Genomic DNA, 17,572 nt, shown 5'->3' with positions numbered 1-17,572 from the left:
TGCTCTGGATACCAGAGATATTCCTTGCTACTGGATTGGTCATTATCTCTAGACCTTTGTAGTGGACAGAGCTAGAAAACAGATTTTTCTTTTTAAAGAAAAAGTAGGAGTTCATATTGATAGTCCTAATTTAAATTCAGGACCATAAAGATTTTACTTTTTTAATCTTATATATGTAAGTCCTTTAAAACAGGCTGAAGGTGAAAACTGTGGCTCTCGATGACACTAACATAATTACTCATTTATTTTATCCCACAGTATACATAGAATGCTCTCAGAACTAACAGTATTATTACTACAAACATGGAGGATTTCTTTCTCTTCTTTAAGCTATATCCTGGTGGGATGATAGGTACATTACGCTTTAAAGTCACTTGAAATAATTCTTCTTTGTGTACATTTGCTGCTAACTTGATGTGTATTTAAATTCATTTGTTTCATTGCTTTTGATATTTAAGGATTGAATTTATTAAATGTAATCTTGTACTATAACTATGTTAAGTAGTTATGTGGTTCTGAGTCAAATCTCTGAAACAAATGATATTCAGAAAAATTTAATTTCTATCTTGTTCCTTCCTTCCTACCTACTCTATAAGTCACCCTTTTAAGATGTTTTAGTTTGTATTTATCCATCATCCATCCAGCCATCTCTGTCTTTGTTCTTCATCTTAGATAAGCATTAGTAAATTGTATATACTTTTCTCCACCTTGCTGTTTTAACCTTACAGTATACCCTGGAGATCACTCTACAGTGTGTATTCTCAATGGGAGGCTATCACCTTAAGGGGGCAAAAGTTGGTTCTTGAGGGTGAAAGAAAAACTTGGATATTATAATGACTTGTGACCCTCCAGGGGGCCAAGGTATATAAACAGATATACAGTATATATGTGATATTAGTGTGTGGGGGTTGGTGGTGGTGATTAGGAATAAAAAGGTCTAAAAGGACTTCTTGGGGCAATACTGAAAAAAAGAAGACTGAGAAACTGTAGCAGTATATAGTATATTACTTGGTATTCCTCAATTATTTTAAAAGTGTATAGTGCCTATTACGATATAGTCAACTAGCCCTCTGTTTTTCAGCATTTGAGTAGTTTGTATTCCTTTGCAGTTACGAACAGTGCTGCAATGAACGTATATGTTCTTTTGTATTTTTAAGAGTGTAATTTTGAGACAGATACTGAGAAGTGAGATTCCGAGGTCAAAGGTTAACTGCCTATGTAATTTGCTAGACATTGCCAAACTTCCTTATGGCAGTGTTTTAGTTTGTACTAGTGAATGTGTTCTAAGTTAGCTTATTGTGAGACACTGGTGTCATTTATGAGGATCTTACTATCTTCTAATTGGCTCTGAGAAATATAATTTTCATATTACAAAATGCAAATATATACATTATTTCACCATTGGATTTTTTTCAAAATTATCACTACACTGCTTACCATATGTTGTTTAGATGAGAAAAATGGATCTATCTAAAAGGTCACATAGTTTATTTTATTTATTTAAAATTTTTTTAATGTTTATTTTTGAGAGAGAGAGAAAGACAGAGCACATATGGGGGAGGGGCAGAGAGAGAGGGAGACACAGAATCCGAAGCAGGCTCCAGGCTCTGAGCTGTCAGCACAGAGCCCTACATGGGCTAGAACTCAGGAACCATGAGATGATGACCTGAGCCATAGTTGGATGCTTAACCACCTGAACCACCCAGGCGCCCCAAAAGGTCACATAGTTTAAACTAGTTTTTAAAAAATGTGCTGTATCTGGTCTTAGTAAAGATAGTTGCTGACATTAGTTTTTCAAGTAAATGGTGAGTATATGTATTTTTAAATGTTTTTTATTCAATAACAAATGTCTAAATTTAAGGTAAATTTTAAATTTAGACATTTAAATATACATATTTTGAAATTATACCAAAAATAGAGCTTAAATTTTTTTATATAATATATAAACAGATTTCTCGTTGGCCCATTTCATTTAATTTTTGAAATACTTTGGCCAACTACATCACCTAGTTTTCTTTAATCCATTGTTTTTATGAAGCTTTTAGTTTGTATAGTAAAGATCTCTTTGTATGTGAAGGTAGTGATCCTTAGTTCCCTGGTGAGCAGACTGCATGCATCAATCTTGTCATTTGGTTACTGCATGCTTTCTTTAGGGAATTGGTTCCAAATCCTGTTTGCAGTATTTGCCTTCACCATCCCCACAACTGCTCATCTGATTAGAGTCCTTCTTGCTCTAATCCTATGTAGGATCTATAAATATTAGAGGTAGATTAAAAAGGAACATTATATTTTATGAGAAAAAGTTCCATGGATATACTGTTTCTTAGCAGTTTTGTATTTTCAGTTTTGTGTTCTAATGACTTTCAGTATAATGACCTGGGGGAGATTGCACAGTAACTCAGACTATTCATAACAGAGATTGAATTGAGTCAGTCTGTCCATGTGATCCGTTAGGTATTTATATCTCCCTGACAGGGCTGCAGTAGGCACTTGTATTTGTATTTGTGGAATAAATGAATGGCTGGGGACCTACTGGCATTGCCATGCAGTAAATGGTTAATTAGGAAAGGACTTAGAATAGCTGAATATTTTGTCTGTGAAAAGCGGACAAAAAAAGCAGTCATGAAATTTCTAGAACTATGTGTCCTACAACACATTTAAGTGTTTGGAGGTTAAACATGTAAAAAGAAAAAGAATATGGGAGATGATGTGAAACTGTTGCAGTTATTTTTGTTAAAGGATTCCATTTTACATTACATTGTTGCACAAAATACTGCTGCTAGAAAAGTTTTGCCTACTAGTTTCCTTGACTGCAGAGCGAATTTGGGTTTTTAAAGAATATATGTCACATTTTCCTCTTCCTTTGTAGGCATTTGGGATCACAACTTTGTGAATTGGAAAAACTGATAGATAAAATGATGATTGCAGAGTTTTCTACTTATTCTCATAGTGACTTAAACAGACCACTGGATGATGACTGTCAAATTTTAGAAGAGGTACGTGTCTTAAACTGTGGATGAAATTGGTGTCATTGCTTAGTGTTAATTCCTAATAGTATTAGTTTAGAACACATTCTTCTCAGATTATAATGAGCAAAAAAAAATTTCAAGCTCAGTCAGACCTCTGTGAAGTCCTTCCCTAACTGTGTGATTTTAGCAAGCACCATAATTGTTCATTATCCTATGAAGTTAGAGAATAAAGTAACTTTATAGCTTAATTAGAAATTGGATTTAAAATGAGGTCTTATATATATCTTATAAACCAAGCTTAAAATATAGATATAGGATGAATTAACATATATCCATGTGTATGCATGTACTGGAGTATGTTTGTTATAAAAGTGGTCATTATTATATAGTAACTTATCAGTCATTAACAGTCACTGAACCCCTGTTATGAACATGTTTTATGCATATGCTTATACATAAGATCCAGGCTTCACTTATCTGCTGACTTTTCAATGCTGATTACCATCAAGAACTAGGAAAGGATCCAGAAGCCCTGATAGCAGCCTAAGTAAAGAGATTTTTGTATGTGTTAGCAGTTAATTCCCCACAAATAGTCCAGGTCATCAGGATTTGAGAAGGATACTTTCTACCTACTTGTTGAAACTATGCTAAAATGTACTCATATTGTTTTGTCCCCAAGACAGCTTCATTTGATCCACTGTAGTGCATTAGGATTTATCTGTTTTTAAAACTATGACTCCAATAATCTGATGACAAGATTGCTGTAGAAGGGGTTTTTGGGGGCTTCTAGAAAATACCATGTGCAGGATAGAGATCTGAGGATCAAATAATGAAACGCTTGATGTTGAATATTTCTACTTCTGAGTGACATTATTCTATATTTAAATTGTAAAATTCCATACTTTTATTTTAATAGGAAAGACTTGTATCTCTTGTATTTGGACTTTTAAAACAAAGAAAACTTAATTTTTTAGAAATCTATAGTGAAGAAATGATTATTACAGCAAAGAATATCATTAAACAGGTAAATATACATTTTTATTTGATATATTTTGGTCTAGAATCTTTTTTTTTAATTTTTTTAATGTTTGTTTTTCGAGAGTGAGAAAGCATGAGTGGGGGAGGGGCAGAGAGCAAAGGAGACAGAATCCGAAGCAGGCTCCACACTGTCAGTGCAGAGCCCTATGTGGGGCTTGAACTCATGAATTGCAAGACCATGAAGTCAAGAGTTGATGCTTAACTGACTGAGCCACCCCAGGTGCCCCTAGAATCTTTTTATCAAATTTATTTTTACATGATCTAGTAATAATATATATGCAGTATAATAGTAACATTTTCTCATTTATTTAAAAACTTAGAATATAGAAAAATAGAAGAAAAAATAGACCTACTAGCCAAAAGATTATCACTTTAAGAATATTTCTTTTTTTTTTTTTCAAAGTTTTTTTTTTTTTTCAACGTTTATTTATTTTTGGGACAGAGAGAGACAGAGCATGAACGGGGGAGGGGCAGAGAGAGAGGGAGACACAGAATTGGAAACAGGCTCCAGGCTCCGAGCCATCAGCCCAGAGCCTGACGCGGGGCTCGAACTCACGGACCGCGAGATCGTGACCTGGCTGAAGTCGGACGCTTAACCGACTGCGCCACCCAGGCGCCCCAGAATATTTCTAAGTGTAGGGGGATCTGGGTCGCTCAGTCAGTTGAACATCTGACTCTTGATTTCGGCTCATGTCGTGTGATCCCAGGACAATGAGATCAAGCCCCAGGGTCATGGAATCAAGCCCCACATTGGGATCTGTGCTGAGCGTGGAACATGCTTAAGATTTTCTCTCTCTCCCTCTGCCCCTCCCCTCAGCTTGTGTGTGTGTGTGTGTGTGTGTGTTCTCTCTCTCTCTTAAAAAAAAAAGTATTTTTAAGTGTAATTCTAAGTGTAAATTGTTACTGATGTTTTTCATTGTTGCTGTCATACTGCATATATGATTGTGAATTGTACATATATTTCAGAATCATAACATAAGCATTTTCTCTTATAAGGCTTCAGACACATCATTTTTGATGGTTGTATAAAATCCTATCCACATTTTATTAGTTATGCCTTTCCTCTGTGTTGAATATTTACATTTTTTCAGTTCGGTACTGTAGAACACTGTGACACACATATTTGGTGTAAAGTTTTGTTGGGTTTTTCCATAGTTAAGACTATTTTCTTATAGCTGATTTCTAGATGTGGAATTATTGGTCAGAGTGAAAAGTATTTTTAAAGCTATTTGATAGAGTTGAATTGCTTTCTAAAAAGATTTTACCAAATACATTCTCACCTGCAGTAGGTAAATGTTTATTTCCTCTTATCCTTATCTTTATCTTTAAGAAATTATTATTGTAAACTAAAACCTTTTTCAGTCTCATCTTTGTTTTGGTGTTTTGCTCTGATAAATATCATTAAACATTAAACTTCAGTTTTTCTAAATATGAGAAACAATAATTTTAAATATACTTATTAGGCTTAATGATCATCATCAGGTTGAATGTACATTTCTGAGTTTTTAATGTTTAAATAAAACAAGCAAAAAAAGATTAGTAATCATACCACCTTTTTACTTCTTTTGAATACTAAAAGACTATATTTTAAAATTGTTATGACCACTTTTAAAAATTGTTGGCAATAGTTACTAGCACTAAATGTACACATATATTGTAACTCAGCAATTCTACTGCCAGGTATTTATCAGCAGAAATGCATACATAAATTTACCAAGACAGCATAATATTTCATGGCAGCACTATTTGTAATAAAAACTGGAAAAACCTAAATTTTTCTTTTTTTTTTTCTTTGAAAAACCCAAATTCTGTCATCAGTAAAAAAAAAAAAAATAATCGAGTTGTGGTATATTTGTATGAATACTGTACAGCAATGAGAATGAATAAATCACATGGAACAAATGGATGAATATCACATATATAATGTGGAGCCAAATAAACCAGACACAAAGGAGTCACAAAGGAGACACACTTTTGTAATTAATCTATGATATTAGAATTAATCTGTGGTATTAAAAATCAAGATAGTATGGGGCGCCTGGGTGGCGCAGTCGGTTTAAGTGTCCGACTTCAGCCAGGTCACGATCTCGCGGTCCGTGAGTTCGAGCCCCGCGTCGGGCTCTGGGCTGATGGCTCAGAGCCTGGAGCCTGTTTCAGATTCTGTGTCTCCCTCTCTCTCTGCCCCTCCCCCGTTCATGCTCTGTCTCTCTCTGTCCCAAAAATAAATAAAAAACGTTGAAAAAAAAATTTTTTTAAAAATCAAGATAGTATCTTTTCGGAGAAAGTAGTGACTAGAAGGGAAGCAAGAGAGGTGTTTACTGGCAGTGTTTAATTTCATGATCTGAGTTTTCATTACACAAGTGTACTCCATTTGTAAAAATAGATTTGAACATAATTTGTGTAATTTTACATATGTATGTGATACTTCTAAACAAATTTTATGAAACTGCTGTGTTGTAATTCCCAGGATTCTCCTGAAGTCTAAGCATTTTTTTTAACTTAATCTGTTACATATATTGCAAGAAAACGTAACCTCCAAAATGAACTTTTTTTTTGGAATTTTAATATGGGGTTTATACCTTATTCCTAAGAATTATGGTTCTGGGTGTTCTGTTTGTTTGGTGTGTGGTTTTGAATAGTTTTAAATAGTAGGGGATTTTAGTTAATATAACATTAAAGCATATCCTGGAATAATTATTTAATAGGGTAAGGATATAATGCTACAGTGTTTTATACACCTTGACGTGTGTATAAAAGACACAAGAGACGTCTGGTAAAATGATCGTAGTCATTGAGGTCTTTTTTTTTTTTTCCGTGGAAGCCATTTTTAATATGTAAATGAACCACGAAGTACTTAGAATTCTAAAGATGTTAACTGAATTTTTTTCTTAAAATTTGCAGTGTGTGATTAATAAAGTTTCACAAATAGAAGAAATTGACACAGATGTTATTGTGAAGTAAGTATAAATATTACGTTGGGAGTTATCAGTTAGGGAAAAGATGACACATTAGAATAATCTGAGGAGGATTTAATTAAGGAATTATTTACTAAGGTATGGGCAGAGTGTAGAAAAGTCACAAGTGACAGTGCAGTACCTTTAAGGGACAAGAGATGAGAACAGTAGGATTCAGGAGAAGGCCACTTAGTAGTAGGAAAAAAAAAAGGCCTGTAGTAGTTGAAGTGATCTGCAGTGCTGGAGGCAGTCTTCCTGAGACAACCTCTCAGGGAGGGAGGTGGAGCTATCAGTACCTTTCTTCCTTCCCGTGTTTTGTAAGGGCTCCTCCTTGGCCACGCCCAGCAGGTCAGCCTCCCAGGGCAAGAGGCTACAACGTAGGTATGGAGGAGAGAAATTGAAGATGGTCCATTTCAGAGGAATCGCAGTGTTATGTTTAAATTATTTAGCTATCTGATTAAAACCCAGCTTCTAATTGACTTTGAGGAATTTGAGTACATGATTTTGAATTGTCTCATGCCTGTAATTTTTTGTTTTCGCCCTTTAAATTCCTATTTTTTTTTCATTTTGAGATTAGTGATAAATATTTTATAACTGAATTTCTAGTTCATATAGATATCTAAACTCTATTTATTAAGTGGCCCAAGATATGAATAGCAATATGAATCACTGTGAAATTTTTCCAGGCCAAATTCATAGAATAAGGATTGAGGGGTTTTAATTTCTACACCATTACCTAGTGAAAACTCGGTTTCAGAATTAGTTGAAGCAACCGTAACAATGCAGGAATCACTAGTAGTTGGAAAAATTAAGTTACTGGTATTCTGTTAAAAGCTCTATGGACCTGGAGAGTCAGTTATTTTCAATTTTATTCCCTAGGAAATTTTCTCAAATAGAAAAATTCCTGTATTGCAAATATAGAAGTATCTTTTGAGAATAAACTCCTAAGTGCCCAAAGACAAATATTTTTTTCTTTGAATTTTTTTTTTCTAGGCTTGCAGATCAGATGAGAATGTTGAATTTTCCTCAGTGGTTTGACCTGCTGAAGGACATTTTCTCTAAGTTTACAATTTTCCTACAAAGAGTTAAGGTAAGTTTATGTGATTTTCAGTTTATCCAGAATATCGCTAAAATTAAGTCCACTTTCTAGATATATACATATAGAATCGGATTAGAAAAACATAATTTCTTTGTTTTTTGTAATTTTTTTACTGTTTGTTTATTTTGACAGGGGGTGGGGAAGGGGCAGAGAGAGAGAGGGAATCCCAAGCAGGCTCCATGCTGTCAGCACACAGCCCAATGCAGAGCTCAGTCTCACGAACTGTGGTATCATGACCTGAGCCAAAATCAAGAATGAGCCATTGAACTGACTGACCACCCAGGCACCCCTGTTTTTGTAATTTCTCTAAAGAGCCTTGGTTTCAAATAAGATTTGAAGTGCTTCAGAGTATTTTGATACTCTATAATTTAGGATAAGTTTTGTATTAAAAAATATAGTGCTTATTTGGCATTAAATATTATAAAATAATACTTCCTCTTATGATTTTGTGATTTTTGAATCTCTCTAGATTATCTAGAGGCACAATATTTGAAACACTCAAAAATCTGTTCTAAACCACTAATGTTTTCTAGAAATATTTAATCCTGATATAATGGTATTTTTAAAAAATTTTTTTAATGTTTATTTATTTATTTATTTATTTATTTTCAATGTTTTTTTTTTATTTATTTTTGGGACAGAGAGAGACAGAGCATGAACGGGGGAGGGGCAGAGAGAGAGGGAGACACAGAATCGGAAACAGGCTCCAGGCTCTGAGCCATCAGCCCAGAGCCCGACGCGGGGCTCGAACCCACGGACCGCGAGATCGTGACCTGGTTGAAGTCGGACGCTTAACCGACTGCGCCACCCAGGCGCCCCAATATTTATTTTTGAGAGAGAGAGAGAGAGAGACAGTGTGTGAGCAGGGGAGGGGCAGAGAGAGAGGGAGACACAGAATCTGAAGCAGGCTCCAGGCTCTGAGCTGTCAGCACAGATCCCAACGCAGGGCTTGAACTCACGAACTGTGAGATCATGACCTGAGCCAAAGTCAGAGGCTTAACCGATTGAGCCACCCAGCCGCCCCAATGGCATTTTTTAACATATAATTCATATTTAAATTGCTCTACTAATGTCCTTTATTGCAGGCTTTTATTTCACTTTTTAATCTGAGGTCCAATCAAGGATTATGCATTTACATTTAATTATTCTGTCTCTTCAGTATAATCACTTAATTTTAAACCAGTCAATATAAGGAAAAGAACATATGCCACAGAGCATTTTTCAGAAGATGTCGCAGACTAATGCATTGTAGTTACAATCACTAACATGTCACAGCTGTGTTTTAATAAGACAATGCTTAGGAATTACTGAATGTAACAGGTTGTGAAATTTGCTATTCTTTGAATTATCAGATGTCAGTATTGTGTTACATGTGCTAGTTAACATCCCTGGCATCTCCTTAGTATTCTGTTAAATGGCCTGGGGGACTTTGGTACTTAATCTGTGACATGACTTTATCAACATTGGAGTGGTGCTAAGTCATGTGTATAACCTTTCTGAGTGGGAAAAGTTTTTAAAAATGTGATTCACTGTACTTTAGGCTCCTACCAAAATGTTGGTCCCACTCATTTGTAGTGATGATAGCAAACCTATAGATGTGGATTGCTCAAATAACTAAGCCATGTTTTCACTTTTTCTCATATTCCCGTCATGACTTCATCACACATACTTCTATTACTGTATGTCTGGATGTATATAACTCTTACACTGCAGATTGTAGAATTGACCAACTTTTTGCCAGTATTCTTTTTTATTTAAGTATAATTAATATACAGTGTTCTAGGGGCGTCTGGGTGGTTCAGTTGGTTAAGCGTCCGACTTTGGCTTAGGTCATGATTGATGTCACAGTTTGTGAGTTCGAGCCCTGCATCAGGCTCTGTGTTGACAGCTCAGAGCCTGGAGCCTGTTTTGGAATCTGTGTCTCCCTCTTTTTCTGCCCTTTCCCCACTAGTGCTCTCTCTCTCAAAAATAAATAAATATTAAAAAATTAAAATACACTGTTCTGTTAGTTTCCAGTGTATAATATAATGATTCAGCAGTTCTATAAATTACTCAGTGCTCATTACAATAAGTGTACTCTTAATCCCCTTCACCTATTTCACCCTTCTTCCCACCTCTCTCCTGTTTGGCAACCACCAGTTGTCTATATGTATGACTCTGTTTTTTTCTCTTTTTTTCTCTGTTTGTTTTGTTTTTTATATTTCACATATGAATGAAATCGTATGGTATTTGTCTTTCTCTGACTTACTTCATTTAGCATTATACCCTCTAGATTCTTCCATGTTGTTGCAGATGGCAAGATTTCATTCTTTTTTTATGGTTGAGTAATGTTCCGTTGTATATATGTACCACATCTTTATCCATTCATCTATGGATGAACACTTGGGTTGCTTTCATATCTTTTGCCAGTAATTTTTTTATAGCTATTTCACTTTTAGGTTCTCTATCAGTTAAACTAAGTCAAATCTTTATTTGACATATATACAATATGAGAACAGTGATTTATCATAGTTGTAGTTTCTCATTTTCACATTTAGACCCCTTAAGCTAATACTTCTGTAAAACATCTTTGAAGATGATATATAACCTATAAATATGGTACTTTTTTCTTTGAAAAAAGTTTGTGATTCTGTAAGGGTATGATTTCATTGAAAAATAATGTTAATTACAAGCTGTTCATTTTTAATTGAGAATTTTCAAATAACTGCAAATTGGAAAGAACCCAGATGTCTAACAGTAGAGGGAAGGGTAAAGTAAATTATGCCTGGTATATTCATTACCATGGAATATCATGCATCTGAGGATTTTTAATGTTGAAGAAAATGCATAGATTATAACATTAAGTGAAGGGACAGTATAGGCCTGTTTATATAGTATGTTCTCAGCTATGTTAAAAAGATTTATTATCTCTTCATCTTCATACAATAAAGAGAAGACAGTTTGTCTTTTTGGTGGTTATCTTTTGGCAGTATAATTTAAATTCATTATTCATTTCTTTGTTTTTCCTAAATATTTCTACAAAGAGAGGTATTACTTTTATAATCAGAAAAGGTTGTTTTGGCTTTTATTAGTGTTTACCACATTATAGGAATAAACTATTTGAAGTTCATAATTTAATTTACCAGTACACAAAGGCTCCAGTTTCTTCATATTCTAACACTTGTTTTTCTTGTTTTGTTTTTTGTTTTTGTTTTTTGATAGTAGCCATTTGAATGGGTGTGAGGTGGTATCTCATTTTGGTTTTGATTTGTATTTTTCTAATGATTAGTGATGTTGAGCATCCTTTCATATGCTCATTGGCCATTAGTATGTCTTCGTTGGAGAAATACTTTCTTTGCTCATTTTTTAATCAGATTTTTTTGTTGAGTTGTAAGAGTTCTTTATATATTGTGGCTATTTAACCCCTTACTAGATATATGGTAGGCAAGTTATGTTTAGTGTAACCTATTTAAGATACTTAGAATATATGCAATGTACTCTCAGGAGATTGCTACTTAAATCAATGAAAATACAGAACTCCATTCTTAAGCTTTAGGGAACCCATTTCTCTTGAGTAGTTCTTTTTCACAAAGTCACCTTTACTGTGATAAAAGATTGGTATAATTATGACATGCATGACCTTGACACTCATTTATAAGATTTTAAAAAGTACATATGCAGAATTCACTTTTGGGGACTTTAGATACATGTTATTTTAAATCCTTTAAAAATATATCCTGTTTTCTTATAGGCAACGTTAAATATCATTCACAGCGTTGTTCTCTCAGTTCTTGACAAAAACCGAAGGACCAGGGAATTGGAAGAGATTTCACAACAGAAGAATGCTGCAAAAGACAATTCACTGGACACAGAAGTGGCTTATTTAATCCATGAAGGCTTGTTTATAAGTGATGCATTCAATGAGAGTGAATTAACACCTATAGCAATCGACACTACCTCTCAAAGAAATGCATCTCCAAATAGTGAGCCCTGCAGCAGTGATTCGGTATCCGAACCAGAATGTACTACTGATTCTTCATCCAGCAAAGAGCAGACATCATCATCTGCTACTCCAGGAGGTGTGGATATGATGTGAGTATGCTCACTGCTGCCAACTTTATAAGATTTTGAGTAAGACTGATTTTTTCAATTTATTGAAAAACCATATGAAGTTTGGTCTTGGAATTTAATTTAACAAAAATAAATTAATTTTACAAAACACGTATCTTTTTGAAAATGTAAGGAGGTGAGCATTGGAAGTAATTGAAAATTACAGAATTTTAAGGCTGGAGAGGAACCATTTAATTAAACGCCCTTATTTCAGAGCATTTATTTGACTTATTTAAAGTCACTAGTGGCAGAACTTGTCCTGAAAATCAGGTCAGCATTACCTTGTTTATTTTTCTTTCTTTTCATATAACGCCTTTGTATTTTGTATATAGTGAAGATCTGTTTGATTTAGTTTTTCAAAGGCATGAATTTCCAAGCGGATCATACCATTTTTTCAAACATGACTTTTTAAAACTTACTTTGAAATAATTTCAGATTTACAGAAAAGTTGCCAGAATTGTACGAAAAAGTTATTTGTTGACAGTTTACCACATTGCCTTCTTTCTCCCTTTCTTCCTTTTTCTCTTTCTTGCTCCCTTCTTCTCTCTTTGTCTCTCATGATAATATTTTTTTCTGAATCATTTGGCAAAAGGTTGCAGACATGATGTCCCATTATTTCCGTATTCTTAAGTGTGTATTTCCTAAAATATAAGAATACTCTCTTAAATAACTACAGTTAACCAATTATAATGAAGAAAACATTGATACATTATTACCTGCAATCCATACATCCCATTCACAGTTCACCAGTTGTCCCAATAATCTCTTGTGTGGAAAAAACAAAACAAGGCCAATAAAATCTTTCTGACCCAAGAACGTAGTATGGATTTAATTATTGTTAAGAATAATAACTCAGCATGTACTTTTATTTTTACACAAGTCAGCCTATGGCCAAAGAGTTTATGTAGGTTTCAGTTACAGCATAAAGTCAACTGTAATACCTTCCTCCTCACCAAAAAGAAAACCCTGAACTACATATTAATAAAAATATTTTTTCTCTGTTCAGGCTAACATTTCACATTTACTGGTTAGGGTGCAGTCTAAAACTTACAAGGGGTGTACAAATCCTATAGCTCAAACAGCATAGAATTTTGTTTCTGTCATGTAACAGTTCAGAGATGAGAGGTCCACAGTGGAGAAGGCAGCTCTGCTGTCCTCATTTTCCAGCTTTCATCTGTAAAGAGGCTGCTTCAGCTTTTATCATCAAATCCGCATCCTTAGCAGCAGGATGGAAAGGACAAAGGGTGGTACCCTCCTTAATTTTTGTTTTGTTTTAACTTTTTACTTGGAGTATAATGCACATATAGGCCAATATATCAATTGTACGTGTTCACCTCCATGATTGTAAAGTGAGTACACTGGTGTAATCACCACCCAAATTAAGAAATAGAACATTACCAGCTCTCTGGAAATCTTCCTTGCAACTGTGTTTTCACTCTTTCCCAAGGAAAACCACAAAAACTGTTGGTTTTTCTGGTTTTTAAACTATATAAATGGAACCATAAATGGAATCATGTTCTTTTGTCTCAAATTTCTTTCCCTCAAAATTATATTTGTGCTATTCTTCTAAGTTGTTGCATGTAGCAGTAATTTTATTTGTGTACAGTATTCCCCTTTCTGACTACACCATTATGTATTCTACTGTAAATGAAATTTGTGTTATTTCCATTTTGATTGTTGTCAACATTCTTCTAGGTGTCTTTTGTATACGTGTTATAAGCATAATATATACCTAAGAATGATTGAGGTATATGAATGGTCAGTTTAGCTAATAAGAGTTTCCCATAGTGATTGTACTCTTTTATAGTCCCATCAGCAATGTGAAAGAGTTCCTGTTTTTCTACATCTTCATTCAGTCTTGGGTGTTGTCATCCTTTTACATGTTAGCCATTCTGGTGGGTATGTTGCAGGTATATTAGTTTTACTTTTTATTTCCCTGATCATTGGTAAGAGATCACTTTTCATATATTCATTGACTATTTGGATGTTCTCTTTTGTGAAGTGCCTATTCAAGTTCTTTGCCCACTTCTCTGCTGGGCTGTGTTCATTTCTTACTGATTTATGGGAGTTCTTTATGTAGTCTCAGCACAAGCCTTTGTAAGATAACTGCAGTGCAGATATGGGCACAAAAGAAGAAATAATTTCCCAGGCAGGAAATGGGAAAAGAAAAATAATGGAAAGAATTAGACAGTTTTGTGGTTTTTTTAAACATTTATTTTAAATTGTGGTGAAAAACACATAACAAAATATACCATCTTAACCATTTCTAAATGCACAGTCCAGTAGTAGTAAGTATATTTATATTGTTGTGCACCCAATCTCCAAGACCTTTTTCATCTTGCAAAACTAAAACTCTATACCCATTTAGCAACAACTCCCCATTTCTTCCTCTACCTGTCCCCTAGAAGTCACCCTTCTACTTTTGGTCTTCGTGAGTTCAACTACTTTAGGTACTTCATATAAATGGAATTATACGGTATTTGTCCTTTTGTTATTGGCTCAATTCACTTAGTATACTGTCTTCAAAGTTCATCCATGTTGTAGTATGTGTGAGAATTTCCTTCCTTTTTAAGGCCAAATAATATTCCATTGTATGTATACATCACATGTTTTTATCCATTCATCTGTTGGTGTACTTTTGGATTACTTCCATCTTTTGGCTATTGTGAATAGTGCTACTGTGAATGTGGGTATGCAAATCTCTTTGAGATCCTGCTTTTAGTTCTTTTCTGTATGTACCCAAAAGCAGAAATGCTACATCATCTTTATAAAGTTTTTTTTTTTTTTTTTTTCCTGTGAATGTGAAAGAGATCCAATTAAACTTAAAAAATTAAAATTCTTTTTAGGGGCACCTGGGTGGCTCAGTCAGTTAAGCATCTGACTTTTGAATTTGGCTCAGGTCATGATCTCACGGTTGGTGAGTTTGAGCCCTCTGTTGGGCTGTGCTTTGACAGCTTGGAGCCTGCTTGGGATTCTGTCTCTTTTTCTCTCTCTGTCCTTCCCTGCCTGCTGTCTCTCTCTCTCTCTCTCTAAATAAATAGACTTAAAAAAAATTCTTTGTAAAAAGCAACATTACAAATAACTAAATTAAATGATTTTCTTAAAATACCAAACTTCCCATCTTTTTGGATGGTCACCCTACTTAAAGATATGAGAGTTGTTTTTATCTGCTATTTTTTATTTAAAAAAAAAATTTTTTTTTAATGTTTATTTACTTTTGAGAGAGAAAGAGACAGAGCATGAGTGGGGAAGGGGCAGAGAGAGGGAGACACAGAATCCCAAGCAGGCTTCAGGCTCTGACCTGTCAGCACAGAGCCTGACATGGAGCTCGAACCCACGAACCATGAGATCGTGACCTGAGCCGAAGTCAGACGCTCAACTGACTGAGCCACCCAGGCTCCCCTGTTTTTTTTTAATCTTTGTGAATTGCTAGCATATTGCCAAGAGTTTCATATTCTTAATCTTTCTATTACATGGGGGCAAATTTTAAACATCCTTCACAAAATACAATTTTATTTCAGTAGTAAATTTGAACTGTATTTAAAAAAAATTTTTTTTTAATGTTTATTTATTTTTGAGAGAGTGTGAACAGGGAGGAGCAGAGAGAGAAGGAGACACAGAATCTGAGGAAGGATTCAGGCTCTGAGCTGTCAGCACAGAGCCCCACATGGGGCTGAAACCCATGAACTGCGAGATCATGACCTGAACCCAAGTCGGACCCTCAACCGACTGAGCCACCCAGGCGCCTTGTAAATTTGACCTTTAAAATTTAAGTAAACAGTTTTGTGGGAGTTTGTATTGAAATAGCATTGGACTATTTATATAGAAGTAAATGTTGGAGTGGAGGAAGCTTAGCAGATTAGAAATGGAATTAGACTGATTCTAGGTTCTAGTCCTTTAACCTGTGACCTTGGGTAGGTCATTTAAACTTTCAAAGATTCAGTGTCCTCATCCTTAAAGTAGATATTTATCTATCTGTCTTGGGAGTGTGAGAACCAAATGAGTTGCTTTTTCTGAGAGTAAGAATATTAATCTTTTATTTCATTATTTAATTTTAATTTTATTTTTTATTTATTGTGAGAGAGAGTGAGCATGAGTTGGGGAGGAGCAGAGGGAGACAGGGAGAGAGAACCCTAAGTAGGTTCTGCTGCTGTCAGTGTGGAGCCTAAGGCATGCTTCAGTCTCATGAACCATGAGATCATGACCGGAGCTGAAATCAAGAGTCAAATGTTAACTGACCTAGTCAGCCAGGCGTTCCTCCCTCTATTACTTTAAAGCATCGGTAAATAAATGTAATGATATTATAATTTTGAAGGATAGCAGGCAATAACTTCCCTTAATACCTTAACCCAGTTAGGGTAGTGGTTTGCCTCAAATTAACATACATCAGATTCTCTTTGTAAGACTTTTGAAAATTATTTTAATTCTATTGAAAGGGAGAGAAATGATGCAAAGGCACTTAAACTTGGTTCATAATAGCACTGCATTGAATTGTTGGTATGGAATCAGTGGTCTTTATACATGCCTCAAGAAAAACAAATGTTTAAAAACAGGAAGTCTTCTCAAAACTGGAAAAAAATACATTTCATCTTATACATATTTCTGTTTGTCAGTTCTTTGAGGACAGCAACCTGTTGTGTCCTCTCTAGTACAGTGCTCAGGAAATATTAGTTCAGTTGAACTGAATATTAACTATCATTCATAATTATAAGTAAAAAAAAAATGCCTATTTGTCATGAAATAATCTTCCTTCTTTCTCCTTCCAGTGTGTCATTTTAAGCACCCTGTGTACAGCCTGCCAAAGCTACCACCTTGTACCTAACTAGAATTTTTTATTTTTGCTGTAGTTTTTGCAGAATTTCCACTTGGAGTCTGAAATAAGTATGGAACGTGCTACAGCAGAGAGAGAAAATTATTTCTATATAAGATTAGGGTAAAATATTTGTATTATCCAAGCTTATTTAAGTAATGATTCACTACACACAAAAAAAGCATTTGATACGTTACAGAATTCTTCCTCAAATGCAAATTTTATAGCTTTTTGTTTTTTATTGATATGCTACCTGTGGAGACAGTGTACTCACAATTTCCCCTGACTTGATCTCTTTTTTATCATTTTCAGGGTCAATGAAGACATGAAATTAACTGATTTAGAGCTAGAAAAACTGGCAAATAATATCCAGGAGTTATTGTATAGTGCCTCAGATATATGCCATGATCGAGCCGTCAAGTTTCTCATGTCAAGAGCAAAGGTTAATTGTTTGATAAAGCTTTAGATATTTTATATATAGTATAATTATTTTGAAGATCTAGAATCATATCCTTGCTTGTGTCACTATGTTCCCCATAATGCATATTATGTATTTATTTAAATATATATATATACATACATATATATACATATACATATATATATATATATT

General features: G+C 34.5%; 1 protein-coding gene across 8 annotated transcripts in view; it reads left to right on the top strand.

Moving 5' to 3' along the window:
* VPS54 (VPS54 subunit of GARP complex) overlaps positions 1-17,572 on the top strand; it is a 149,355-nt gene that overhangs the window by 103,549 nt on the left and 28,234 nt on the right. For all 8 annotated transcript variants that reach the window (XR_006960350.1, XM_047069653.1, XM_047069654.1 and 5 more), the window contains 6 exons: positions 2,870-2,996; positions 3,886-3,993; positions 6,909-6,964; positions 7,955-8,051; positions 11,791-12,131; positions 17,272-17,401. Coding sequence is in view for 7 of the 8 variants with exons in the window: in XM_047069653.1 (XP_046925609.1) it covers positions 2,870-2,996; positions 3,886-3,993; positions 6,909-6,964; positions 7,955-8,051; positions 11,791-12,131; positions 17,272-17,401 (859 nt within the window). In the remaining variant the exon portion in view is untranslated. The remainder of the gene's footprint in view (positions 1-2,869; positions 2,997-3,885; positions 3,994-6,908; positions 6,965-7,954; positions 8,052-11,790; positions 12,132-17,271; positions 17,402-17,572) is intronic.

The sequence above is a fragment of the Lynx rufus genome, unplaced genomic scaffold, assembly GCF_022079265.1.
Source record: "Lynx rufus isolate CCGP_SWC_20201006 ecotype Redwood Valley unplaced genomic scaffold, mLynRuf1.p SCAF_8, whole genome shotgun sequence".
Lineage (NCBI taxonomy): Eukaryota > Metazoa > Chordata > Mammalia > Carnivora > Felidae > Lynx > Lynx rufus.
This window is presented reverse-complemented; position numbering and strand designations above follow the sequence as displayed.